Source organism: Lissotriton helveticus, chromosome 2_1, assembly GCF_964261635.1.
Source record: "Lissotriton helveticus chromosome 2_1, aLisHel1.1, whole genome shotgun sequence".
NCBI lineage: Eukaryota > Metazoa > Chordata > Amphibia > Caudata > Salamandridae > Lissotriton > Lissotriton helveticus.
In genome coordinates, this window is record NC_136059.1 from 825,164,181 (window position 1) to 825,177,741 (window position 13,561).

The window sequence follows — 13,561 nt, forward strand, 5'->3', positions numbered from 1 at the left end:
CCACAAATGAAGGTAAAAATCAACACAAGGTTATATGTAACATTTGGGCCAGACAGTCATAGTAGAGTATTAAATATATGATTATATGATTCCAGTTTGTCAGACATTGCGCTACAAATAAAAGTGTGAATCTTACACAGAAAAATATGCATAGTTGGAAATATATAGGAAATTCAGTGCTACATGCGTCCTCTATATTGCACACATAAGATTAAAGTGGCGGGGTCGGGTATCTAATAAGGTCTCCATAAAAGGATCACCATCTTCCTGAGCCATATAGGACTTATCAATTTGCAACCGAAATCTTCTGTCTTCGCATTCTATTCCTTTCTCCTGCTTGTCCTTATCATAAGCTACAGCCTTTTGTGTAAGGGTCTGCATATTTCGTTTTCTGGTATCTTTCTCCATTTTTAACCGCCTCTTCTGGGCCTCCTTCTACCAAGTATGAAGGGAATTAAACATAGACTGTCTACTGCGTCTTTTAAACAATTGTTCCTGGAGAAATACTATCTTTTGTATCAAAGGAGCCTGTCAAAGGCCAAAGTAACTCTGCATTGTCCATCATAACGTACTAAACTTAATAGGGCCAAGGCCATGTTTTATACACATATCAAAATTAGGACTACCTTTGGGGGATGCAGGTTGGGATTCTTCCAACTGTGCATCTTTAGAACAACAATAACAGCACAAACTCTGAATCTTTCTGCAACCATGCATTGCAAAGAAAAGAGGAACAAAATCCTTATTTTACCTGGCAAAGTATTTGCAAACACTTTTCACCAAAACAGTCCAAGTACTGAAACAAAACCTGTTTATGGTGGTACCACATAAATTGAAACAGACTCACCTGCCGTCATGCGCACCAATAGACCAATTCTCCACTGCTGACTCTTTTGACTAAACAGTCAGATCACGGGTTCGCCGTTCAGGACTCCAGTCGAGATGACCACTGGGCAAGGCACCCTTCAGTGGGACAGAGGCAGCAGCTGCGAGAAACATATCTCATCGTACAGGGATCCCTGAGCCATCAGTCCGACCTGATGTCCTTGTCCTCCCCTCCGTCTGTGTAGAATGGATGGGTCATGCCCGGATAGAGGCCCTGTTTGGGCACAAACTGAAGGAAGTGACACGACTATTGTCACCACTGACCACCTCTCAGCCTTTCATGCTAAATGAAGAGTGGAGAATATACTCCGGTAACTTTTATTATATATGCTCACAGCGGGGCTCCTTCTACACAGTCTTGGGAGAGCACTGCAGAGGGAACTGAGGAACTGTAAGCATAAAGATATATTATATGCATTGCATGTCCAACTTATTACACGCCCACAGTGGAATTTTCTCAACTGATGTGGGGGAACAACGTAAAGACAAACAAAAGGTTTCCACTCTCGTATCTTACACAGCTCAGAACTCTTTCAAGGCCGTCCCACCGGGGGCTGTGATCAAACTGCCAGACAGGTAGGAGAGGTTCTTTATCAAGGCAAAGCTAATCTCTGGCACGAACAGGTCCTCATTACAGAAACGAAACTTAGCCTGGGGCATTTCTTGAAATCAAACAGGATTAGTTTCGAACAGTACATAAAATGGCGCCTGACAAAAGAAAATGACGTAGCGAATGCTAACTTATACACGAAATTAGAGAGCATCAAAAAGCATAATCTAACAATTCCACGGGCATCCCTGGAGCCTTCCCGCCAGGTACGGCTCTCTCCCGGGGTACCTTGTCCCATACCTCCAACCATCTCCACACATCCTCCAGAGTAACAAAGAAATGGGACTTGCCCCCCGACAAGACCCTCAGACGAGCAGGGTACAATAACGTAGCAGAGGCCCATTTATTGCAGCTTGGCCTTGACATCCAGGACCTCCTTCCGAGACCCCTGAACTTTGTTGGTGTAATCCGGATAGATGGAAATCCTGTGATTTTGGAAGGGGGCAGAGTCTGTTTGCCGGGCAGCAATAAGAATAAAGTCCCTGTCTTTATGGTTCAGAATTCGGACAATGAGGGCTTGTGCGGCGCATCAGGCCTGGTGGGGTCTAACAGTGCTCCATGCCCCCTTGCAATCAATCAATCAGACATTTGTAAAGCACCCTACTCACCCGTGAGGGTCTCAAGGCACAGGAGGGAGAGGGAAAGATGCAGCTACTGATCGAACAGCCAGGTTTTGTGGAGTCTCCTGAAGGTCAGCAGGTCCTGGGTCTGCCGCAGGTGGATGGGGAGGGTGTTCCTTGGCTGGGCGGCGAGGTGGGAGAGTGATCTGCTGCCGGTGGTCATTCGGCGGATGCGTGGGACCGTTGTGAGGGCAAGGTCAGTGAAGCGAAGCTGGCGGTTCGGGGTGTAGAAGGAGAGTCGTTCGTTGAGGTAGGCTGTCCGGCCTTGTGGCGAGCCTTGTGAGCGTGGGTGAGGAGTTTGAAGGTCATCCTCTTGTTGACCGGGAGCCAGTGCAGGTGTATCAGGTGGGTGGTGATGTGGATTGCCAAGGGAGTCTAAAGATGAGGCGTGCAGAGGCGTTCTGTATTCGTTGGAGTCGGTTCTGGAGTTTGGCCGTGGTTTCCACCTAGAAGACGTTGCCGTAGTCCAGTCTGCTGCTGACGAGGGCTTGGGTGACCGTCTTTATGGTTTTGGTGGGGCTCCATCTGTAGATTTTGCGGAGCATTCGGAGGGTGTTGAATCAGGAGGAGGAAACAGCGTTGACTTGCTGGGTTATAGAGAGCGTTGAGTCCAGGATGAACCCCAGGTTGTGTGCATGGTTGGTGGGTGTCAGGGCAGCTCCCAGCGTGGTCGGCCACCAGGAGTCGTCCCACGCGCAGGGGTTGGAGCCGAGGATGAGGACCTCCACTTTGTCAGAGTTCAGTTTCAGACGGCTGGTCTTCATCCACTCTGCGACGGCTTCATTCCCTTGTGCAGGTTGGATTTGGTGGAGGCTTGGTCCTTGGTGAGGGAGAGAATCAGCTGGGTGTTGTCGGCATATGAGATGATGTTGAGGTGGTGCGCTCGGACGATGTCGGCAAGCGGTGCCATGTAGATGTTGAAAAGGGTCGGGCTGAAGGATGATCCTTGGGGTATGCCGCAGGTGATCGTGGATGCTTCGGATTGAAAGGGGGGGGGCAGACTTTCTGGGTTCTGCTGGTGAGGAGGAGGTGATCCAGTTCAGGGTTTTATCCCGGATCCCTGCATCGTGGAGGCGTGTGTGCAGGGTGTGGTGGCAGACGGTGTTGAAAGCGGCCGAGAGGTCTAGGAGGATGAGGGCTGCTGTTTTGCCGTTGTCCAGCAGGGTCCTGATGTCGGTGGCGGCGATGAGTGGTTTCGGTTCTGCCCAGGATGATGTTCTCTTCCAGGAAGGGTCAGTTGTCAGTTTGCAGTTTTCTCAATTACTTTCGCCGGGAACAGGAGCAGGCAGATGGGTTGAAAGTTCTTGAGGTCCTTTGGGCTTTTTGAGTAGGGCATTTATTTTGGCGTGTTCCAGCTCTCCGGGAAGGTGGCGGTTTCGAAGGAGCTGTTCGGAGATCGGGTGCGATGACGGAGCTTACTTTGTTGAAGATGTGGTGTGGGCAGGTGTCAGAGGGTGAGCCGGAGTGGATGGTGTTCATGATTTTGATGGTGTCTTCGTCGTTGACATTGATCTAGGAGAGCAGGAGGTTGGTGTGTTTGGAGGGCATTGGGTCGGTGGTTTCGGCGGGTGTCAAAGCTGTTGTGCATGTCAGCGATCTTGCAGTGGAAGGGAGTTGCAGAGTTCTTGTGACAGCGGGATGTCGTTGAAGCTGGAGTTTGGGGAGGGGAGTTCTTTCACGATGCTGAAGAGCTCTTTGCTGTTGTGTGTGTCGTCGATGTGTTCCTTGAAAAAGGTATTTTTGGTGGATCGGATGAGTTGGTTGTGTTTGCGTCTGGCGTCTTTGGTAGCCGCGTTGTTGTCTGGTCTTGGCTCCACTGCTTCTCGAGTCTTCGGCAGGTTTGCTTGGAAGTGTGGAGGTCGGCATTGAACCAGATGGCTCTTGTGTTGGTGCACCTGTTGGAGGTCTTCCTGAACGGGGCGAGGGTGTTGGCGCAGTTGTTGATCCATTGTCTGAAGTTGTGGGCCGCTGCGTTGGTGTCCGAGGGCTCGGATGGGGGGGGTCTCGGGCGAGGGTGGTGAGGAGCTGGTCTTCAGTGACTTTGTTCCAGCTGCGGTGTGGGATTGGTTGAGGTTGGCAGTGTGCGTTGTGTTTCTCGAAAGAGAAGTAAATGCACTGGTGGTCGGTCCAGTGGAGTTCTGTCGTGTGGCTGATGGTGATGTGATTGCTGGCAGAGAAGATGGGGTCGAGCATGAGTCCGGCGGAGTGGGTGAGAGTTGTGACGCGCTGTATGAGTCAGAGGTTGGCAAGGCTGTCAATCAGGGTTGCGGAGTTGTTGTCCTTGGCGCTCTCGAGGTGGAAGTGCAGGTCTCCGAGGAGAATGAAGTCTGTGGAGGCGAGGGCTTGCGTGCTGATGAGGTCGGCGATGGAGTCGCTGAACTGTGGTCGGGGACCCGGGGGTCTGTAGACAAGGTTTCCTCTAAGGGTGGTGTTGTGATCGACGTGGATCTGGAAGTGTAGGGTTTTGGCCGTGCTGAGGTAGTCTTCAGCGTTGGTCGAGATTCTGATGGTGTTCCTGTGGACGATGGCGATTCCTCCTTCCACCCTTTCAATCACAAGTACTGGGGACAATAGAGCCATCTTTAGCACCTCTCGTATCTAGTGCTTCACAAGCGCTTCAGTCGCACTTCCCTCAGTTTTCTCTGGGAGCCCAAAAAGGCAGACATTATGGCAAGATCCGCCCTCCTTGTCCTCCACCCTCTCCTCAAGGGTCCCCATTCTAGAAGTGACCTCGGACACCTGTTTCCGCAAAGTGGCGACCTCAGATTGGAGTTCAGAGATGGAGCCCTCCCCGGTTTGTACCTTATCTGATACCTTCCTGAGGTGTGCCCGGAAGAGGTTTTCCTCGATCGCCACGGTCTCATTCTTTCTCTCGAGGGCCACCCTGGATCCAAGAATTGCGGCAACCAGGTCTTCCCTGGAGGGCTCCTCAGCGGTCGAGCAAGCCCTAATTCCTCCTCGAGGCCAGCCCGTCGTGTCCTCTGCCGGCAAAAGGGGTACCGGCTTGGTATACTGCTCTATTGTGTTGCGATGCAGGGGGCTGGTTGCTTTTTCTCTACTCAAGTTCTGGGAGGCAGACTAACCACGCTGAGAGATCAGCAGCCGTTGGATATACAGTGCATAGAGGGTCAAGGAACACAAGCCCCAGACGGCAGCCCCCACTGCCTTACAGTTCCAAGTTACATGAACAGGAAATACAGGCTTGGGCACTCTAGTCCATGGCAACACGGTCCAATTTCAGGAACAGGGCCCTCTCTGCAAGCAGGCACCTGAGGGGGGCCTGAACGGAGCTCCAAGACCAGAGCCTAGGCCAGGAGGTCCATGGATCTTCAGTTGTTATGGCACTCCCAGGGCCGCCAAGACCAACACAGCTCCAGAAGCAGGATTCCCCGCTCAAACGCACCACTGCACAGTTGGGGTCCCCACACTCCAGCATTTCAGAGCCCGGTTGTCCTCCCCAATCTGGCCGGCTCAGCACTAAGAATGGCTACTGAGCTATAAGCCAGTGCGGCCTCAGAATGACGGGAAGTGGCTTCAGAGCCTGCCCTTTCCCTCCAGTGTATACCCCCACTGCGTTCCTCGATGATGGATACCACCCCTGCCCCAGGATCACCTGTGCAGCCACCCGCTGGATCCAGGTAGCAGCTGGCAGCTAGGGCCCAGCACAGCACCAGCCACTACAGGCATGGAGGCTCCTCTCTCCAAAAGGTCCCGGTTCAGGGCAGGAGGCTCCCACACCCCCACCCTTGATGCCTCTCACCGCCAGCAGCCCGTTCCAAATACCATCAGCTGGCCGGTGGAATACCGCTCACCACCCTATAGCCCAGGCTACTCAAGGCCCGCAGCTCTAGATGTCGACACCGGCCGTTACCTCCCGGGTGGCATATATGATCGAGGCACTGTGCGAGCTCTTAGAGGACAGAATCCCAGTATCTGGGACAAATGTGGCAAGTATGGCAGGATACTTTAGGATATTGGTGGAGCCTTGAGGAGCCTCTCAGGGGTGAGTCCCACTGGCCATCTTGCAGGACCACGGCGCTGTGCCATGCATATTACTATTATGTATTTTGTAAAGACGACCAGACGAAATCATCACCCAACCAAGCATTCAAATTGCAGGCAGGTGCTGTGTCAAATTGTCATAAAAATCCATCTTTATGTGGTTAATAACAACCACAAAAGATTTCATTAAGACAAATATTGTATATTTACGTAAAGAAAAAAAAACTACAACAGTAATAAATCAAATATATAAAATTACATAATATTAATGTGTCCCCTGATCCTTATTGTACAATTAAACAAATATAATCGTTGAAGAGCAGACTAGAATCATCATCCAGTTGCTGTAAGAATAACAGGGCATGTCTACATTTTCTGAAATCAAAATTCTTCAATATTGACAGTATATAAAGTACCTGTTTCTCCTTATAAAAGTTACAAAAAATACATAATTGATAGTAGTTTGTGTGGAGATTCCGTCTCACGGACCATTCATCACGGACCATTGAAAGGTTACTTTATAATGCATTGTATTAAGCTGAAAACTTGCCTATGTGCCGTACTGGTAACTACAGACATATATAATGGCATACCCTGTGAATGTGAATGCTAATGCGTAAAATACTGAGAACAAAATGGGGCTGGCTCTAATCAGCAAGGCTGAGCCTATATCATAAATAACAACAAGAGGTGCCAGTGCTGATAAACATAATTTAGGACTATAATTAATCCTCCACAAACAGAAGATCAAATTCCAGAAAGGGATTGCTTATTAATCGCAATTTTATTTATGAAAAATCAACAATGTTTTATAAAATTCATATTTACATTTAAGGAAAAAACAGTCGGAGAAATCAATAAGAGAACGGACACAAAAGATTACAGTCACTTGAAGCGATCCACCATTCACAACTACAATCATATCACATTCGCCTCACATTCGACACATGCAAACTTGACTCAAACATACCATATGTTCATTATCTACAAGGGAAAGGAACAAAACTGGAACTGCCTTAGTTAAACAAAACGTTCGGAGTAATTGGTTGAAAATTAGTATAAAACCAGAGATTATACAATTTCAAACAATGATTGCAAATAAATATAAATCAGTAATACACAACAGATGACAAAAATTCTGTAAATAGACGTGACTCCTAGGCACAGGGGCAGACCAGTAAACAGATGGGCCTACGCGTTTCGAATCCCCTTTAATTCTTAGGAGATTCTCATCAGGGCCTCAGGCGACTAAATAAAAAAGGGACAAAACATATATTTATTCTTAAGAAAAATAGTGACATGTCAAAGAGACATCAGTGCACAAACAGGAATACACGTTTTTAATTTACACTAGCTAGAGCATATCCTACAAGGAGAATCGCCCTTATCAGAGTCTCTAAAACTTAGTGAGCCCCCAGCATTGGAAACATGATTCAGGGTACTCAAAGGAGGGAATATCCGGAAGCATTAGGTCATAGAATAGCACTCTGGACCCTGTCTTTTCACTCAAGACAATTAGCTGCATCACAAATTAGGTAAGGAACTTACCACCAAGGTCGCTTCAGCAGAAATTAGTGGTGGTCGGAAACCGGGGGATATTGCACGAAAACAAATCTGTAAATAAATACCAACGTATGGTACGTCAGTATACAACTAAGATTTAAGGAATGAAAAATGAAAAATGAAATTTGCAGGCCTGTGGGGTCTCTTACCAGTCTTAAATGGTCAGCGTGTCCGCCCGGCAGGAAGAAGGGTCCACAGAAGGAATCGGGGGTGGAATGGGCCACAGCCGAAAGGACCAGAGGGGCCGAGGACTTTACGTGTCGGCATGTCTTATTAATATAACAATGCAGGCTCCGGGTCCTGTTTAGACCAAGAGAAAGCCTTTAGTGGAGTGCACAACAGGGAGAAAATTAAGTGGTAACTAAAGAAATTAGGGTTGGCATCACCTGTGTGAAGGGGTTCAATGTTCGCACTTCGGCTCGTTTCAATCGAGTGGATCCGAGAAGGGTGGCAGCATCAGCACAAGCGTGTGCTGTGTAAACAAAAGTGCGAGGCGAACCGGTTAAATGAAGGCTTGAGAGAGCGAACATACACAGAGCTCTAACTAACTTGGCCATCAGGCAAACGGACACGACGGGGATCAGAGCGTGCTCTTACCGGATAAACGAGTTCTTCTTCGGGGAAATTTCACCGGTCGGCGTCGCGGCGTCGCGGTGAGCACTAGTCACTCACGCATGCGCGTTACCCTACCACGGGGCACTACACATTTTATGGTAGATCTCGCGCTACATCATAAGTGGGTGGGCGATCACGAGGGCAACTACTGGCATGAACAACAAAGTTCGACAGAGCCTGCAATGAATAGGAAGTCGAATGCATGGATGCAAAACTAAAAAATTAAAAAAATAAAATAAATAAATAAATAAATGGGAAGGAATGGGTAGAAATCATAAAAACTGAGCTTTCTGAAAAATGAGTTTAAATGCGGCTCTATACAGAATAGCTAGGCGGTTACATACAGGTGATGCCAACCCTAATTTCTTTAGTTACCACTTAATTTTCTCCCTGTTGTGCACTCCACTAAAGGCTTTCTCTTGGTCTAAACAGGACCCGGAGCCTGCATTGTTATATTAATAAGACACGCCGACACATAAAGTCCTCGGCCCCTCTGGTCCTTTCGGCTGTGGCCCATTCCACCCCCGATTCCTTCTGTGGACCCTTCTTCCTGCCGGGCGGACACGCTGACCATTTAAGACTGGTAAGAGACCCCACAGGCCTGCAAATTTCATTTTTCATTTTTCATTCCTTAAATCTTAGTTGTATACTGACGTACCATACGTTGGTATTTATTTACAGATTTGTTTTCGTGCAATATCCCCCGGGTTCCGACCACCACTAGTTTCTGCTGAAGCGACCTTGGTGGTAAGTTCCTTACCTAATTTTTGATGCAGCTAATTGTCTTGAGTGAAAAGACAGGGTCCAGAGTGCTATTCTATGACCTAATGCTTCCGGATATTCCCTCCTTTGAGTACCCTGAATCATGTTTCCAATGCTGGGGGCTCACTAAGTTTTAGAGACTCTGATAAGGGCGATTCTCCTTGTAGGATATGCTCTAGCTAGTGTAAATTAAAAACGTGTATTCCTGTTTGTGCACTGATGTCTCTTTGACATGTCACTATTTTTCTTAAGAATAAATATATGTTTTGTCCCTTTTTTATTTAGTCGCCTGAGGCCCTGATGAGAATCTCCGAAGAATTAAAGGGGATTCGAAACGCGTAGGCCCATCTGTTTACTGGTCTGCCCCTGTGCCTAGGAGTCACGTCTATTTACAGAATTTTTGTCATCTGTTGTGTATTACTGATTTATATTTATTTGCAATCATTGTTTGAAATTGTATAATCTCTGGTTTTATACTAATTTTCAACCAATTACTCCGAACGTTTTGTTTAACTAAGGCAGTTCCAGTTTTGTTCCTTTCCCTTGTAGATAATGAACATATGGTATGTTTGAGTCAAGTTTGCATGTGTCGAATGTGAGGCGAATGTGATATGATTGTAGTTGTGAATGGTGGATCGCTTCAAGTGACTGTAATCTTTTGTGTCCGTTCTCTTATTGATTTCTCCGACTGTTTTTTCCTTAAATGTAAATATGAATTTTATATAACATTGTTGATTTTTCATAAATAAAATTGCGATTAATAAGCAATCCCTTTCTGGAATTTGATCTTCTGTTTGTGGAGGATTAATTATAGTCCTAAGTTATGTTTATCAGCACTGGCACCTCTTGTTGTTATTTATAATGCGTAAAATAAGCAGCACTGGTAGCTTTAATAGCCTCCACCTGTATCCGCTTCTGATCACACGTCCATAAAACGGGTTTCATTTTTGGAGATCTGACACATTCTTTCAGGGTCACTAACGAACTCGGATCTGCCCAAATTCAAACATACATTTTCAGTGCAAGCAACTCAAGCCAAGGAGTATAATGTGCACAATCTAAAGATAAACTACCCCGTAAGATTAAACAATTGAATGTTGTTTTTGATTTAATCCTCGCAGCATTCCACAACAAGAGGGGGCAAGGCTTAAAGAGATCCTTAAGGATATTTAGACCCAATTCTGAATGGTTAGAGTAACTTGTTTGTGATAGCAAACGTCTCTAAAGAACACAATTTTCTGATGAAGGATCCCACAGTCAGCTTAGCCCCAAGCACCTGCTCAATAGTTCACATAGATACCCATTTTTAATTATACCGCATACACATATTCTTTACTGGCTTTTGGCAAATCTAAATATTGATTTTCTGCCACTAACCACGTGTTTCTTCCTTTGTATCTTTCAAATGTAAACAATACCCATCCAAATGAAACTGTACCTCAAGGTAAGTAAAAGTGTGCACCCTTTCAGTCTTAGTGCAGAGCACAGGGTGAACGTGTGATTTAACTCCCCTTGGTCCATAAATCAAAGAAAAAGTTTTCCTAGATTTGTTCTTAAATCATACTTATCTGTATACCTTGTACATCGTCCAATAGCCTTTGCAAGCCTTATGGGGTTCTTGACATCAGAGCCACATCATCTTCATAAAGTAGGACAGGAGTGGCACCAGCGTCAGGCATATTCAAACCTTTTTGGAGAAGGTGGGCTTCTAAACTATTAATATATCAACTGAATAGGAAAGGGGCGAACACACACCCATGTCTCACCATTATGCCTATCCGAAAATGGGTGTCACATTGTCACATGAACACTTAATAACAGCAACTTTAAGAGGTAAAAAAAAAACATTCTAACTAGACACATGAAGTGGAGGGCAATATAAGGAGCCGCTTCTTTAAGATAACATACAAAGATAAACATTAAAAAGCTTTGTCTCTGAAGAGAAAGGAACTACTTTTAAGTGGGTGTGAACAACTTGCACTAGCTTTGTACAGTCATGTGCAGTCATGCAAAGTGAAAGAAGCCAATGACTAAAGTTGGCTGATCTTCTGCCTAATGCTGTATGCTGTGGTGGGTGGAAACATAAAGCGAATGAAAATTCAACAGAACAATCGATGAAGCATCCTGACCAAAAGCCACTATATATATTATGAATGTTTTGCAAAGTAATAGTCTGCCTAGACAACTAATATTGTCCCAAAGGCCAGACTCTAAAATAACAAAATTCCTTTCTCATTCATTAGAAGAACGTGGGTAGAGTAGACTTTTCAAATAACTTTAGCTTTCAGAGTCTATTTGACAATTGACCTCTGCACCGGACAACTTTAGGGTGATAATAATATACTATATGTCCAACCTCCTTGTTGACGCTTAGCTCAATCAAAGGAAGCATTCGGTGAAGGGAACCAGTGCCATGAGGCCAGACTGAAGGTGTGGAGGCACATTGATCTAGAGCAGTGGTCTTCAAACATTTTAATGCTACACCCCCTCCCCTAATATGGAACCCCACTCAGAATTTTTCGAAGTTATTCTATAACTAGCATATTTAAATATGTCTAGACATATTTAAAAATTGCAGTTAAGTTCTGTTAGTGTTTTAAACATGTAATAAAATACATGATTGGCAAACATACTATTCTGATCAAGCCGGCATTACTAACGTCTACAAGTATCCACAGTGTGATTATTAGAACTTGGATGGGGGGGTTGCAAAATATTTGAAGTCCCTTACATCTGCTTCTTTTTTCAGCTGAAAACAAAGCACTGTTAGTAGCATAATGCTTCCTTTAGCCACAGCCTGGCGCCCCCTCCCGATCACTATGCTGCCCGCCCCTCAGTTTGAAGACCCCTTATCTAGAGGAAGGCTAGACAAGACCAGAGGAGGGCGCTGATATAGACTGTTGGGGCCCAGAAGAAGCAACAGGTGCAACCATTAGATGGGAGGGTACACACTGACGGTTGAAGCATAAAACTAGGGAAGAGGGTACAGTATTAGAGAAGAACCATATGAACGGGGGAGCTGATTATGAGCCATCCATCTTTGGGGAGCGATTGGAACTAACATTTTAGGGATTAATTGAGGAGTAGGTTCTCACGGAAGCATATCTCAGTCATTCTGGATTTGAGTGCAAACAAGATGGCAGTCTTCTATGATGGGTAATGAAGTATGGGCCGCTATGGGGAAGCTGCGATTCTGCTCTTTGGAAGCATGATCAGATGCAGTAAGTCATGGTGCACTGTTGACGGAATTCAGTGAACACATTATGTACACTACAGAGAACAAGTAATCCATAAAATGTACATTTAGTTTGCAGGGTTACTGGTCTTATGTCTGTCAGATTGGTTAAACTGCATGTTTTGAATAATGTTTGTAACCTAATATTTTTTTTTATTTTTTTTTTTTATTATGTTTCCAGGACAAATCAAGGCACAGTCTTCATAATCCTCAGGCTGAACAGGTTTCTGTACCTCTTCTTTTTGCTTGCACCGCCAGTGCCAAAACAGTAGTGGCCAATCCAATATTGCATCTCAGTAATTTGACACATGATATACTAAATTCCATAATAAACCTCGATTCACCTCCTCATCCAGATCTGCAGAACAAAAAGGTATACCCAAGCATGTAACATGTCTTTTTTAATATAGATATTAGAATTTGGTGTTAGGAAATGAAATGCTGAAAATAAAAAGAAACTTAAAGAAGAGAACATGAGCACATTTTCAATATTTGTTGACAAAAGGTACAGTATTATGATGTATGTTAACCTATTAGCAGTCATACATATAACTCCGGTTTGAATTTCTTTGCCAAATAGATATCAAAGAATACACAAACTGTCAGATCCAGTATAATTCTTTAATATGTTCCTTTTAGAAATTCAGTTGCTGATCTTACTCAGCAATTGCTTTGTAGGGAACAGTGTCTAAAGTAAGAATGTAATTTAAGTTAATTGGTGGTCACTTGTTTACAGCTCAGGAAGATAAAGTATCTATTCATTCTGGTAAGGTAAACCTGGAGAGGGTCAGTTTGATGTGCAACTTCTAAATTAGTGCTGGTACAATAGGAAACTCTGCAGGGCCCTTAGTCAAACGGACATAGTGTTTGCTACTGTGCTATAGCAGGGTGGAAAACATGGACACCCAGCCCTGAAAAATGTAATCATTAAAAAAAAAAACACTAAAAAAAACGGAGCATGGAACTAAGACTCTGGAAATGTATGATCCTTGCATTTAAGAGTAACAAAATCAATGGATTTTGGTCCTTGGCAGTAAAAAGGGTCTAGCACTGTGCCCATGTTAATCCTGTGAATTATATCTGATAGAGATTTCTAGCTGCAGATTACTTACCTTTGAATTTCCCAGGCGTCAGACTGGATCCGGAAACTTTTGTTGCGCAATACCCCTTGCGCCCAATGTTGAGTGGCTTTATTTGCCTCTGCGTGTTGTTGATGATGTCAGTAGCATCGGTTATGACGTTGCTGTGCTTACATAGGTGCCACCCAGG

At 45.2% G+C, this 13,561-nt stretch overlaps 1 protein-coding gene across 4 annotated transcripts in view; it reads left to right on the forward strand.

Annotated features, from left to right (window-relative positions):
* Positions 1-13,561, forward strand: part of DMXL1 (Dmx like 1) — a 2,287,446-nt gene that overhangs the window by 1,218,001 nt on the left and 1,055,884 nt on the right. For all 4 annotated transcript variants that reach the window (XM_078675553.1, XM_078675555.1, XM_078675552.1 and 1 more), the window contains one exon: positions 12,474-12,665. In XM_078675553.1, coding sequence (XP_078531679.1) covers positions 12,474-12,665 — 192 coding nt within the window. The remainder of the gene's footprint in view (positions 1-12,473; positions 12,666-13,561) is intronic.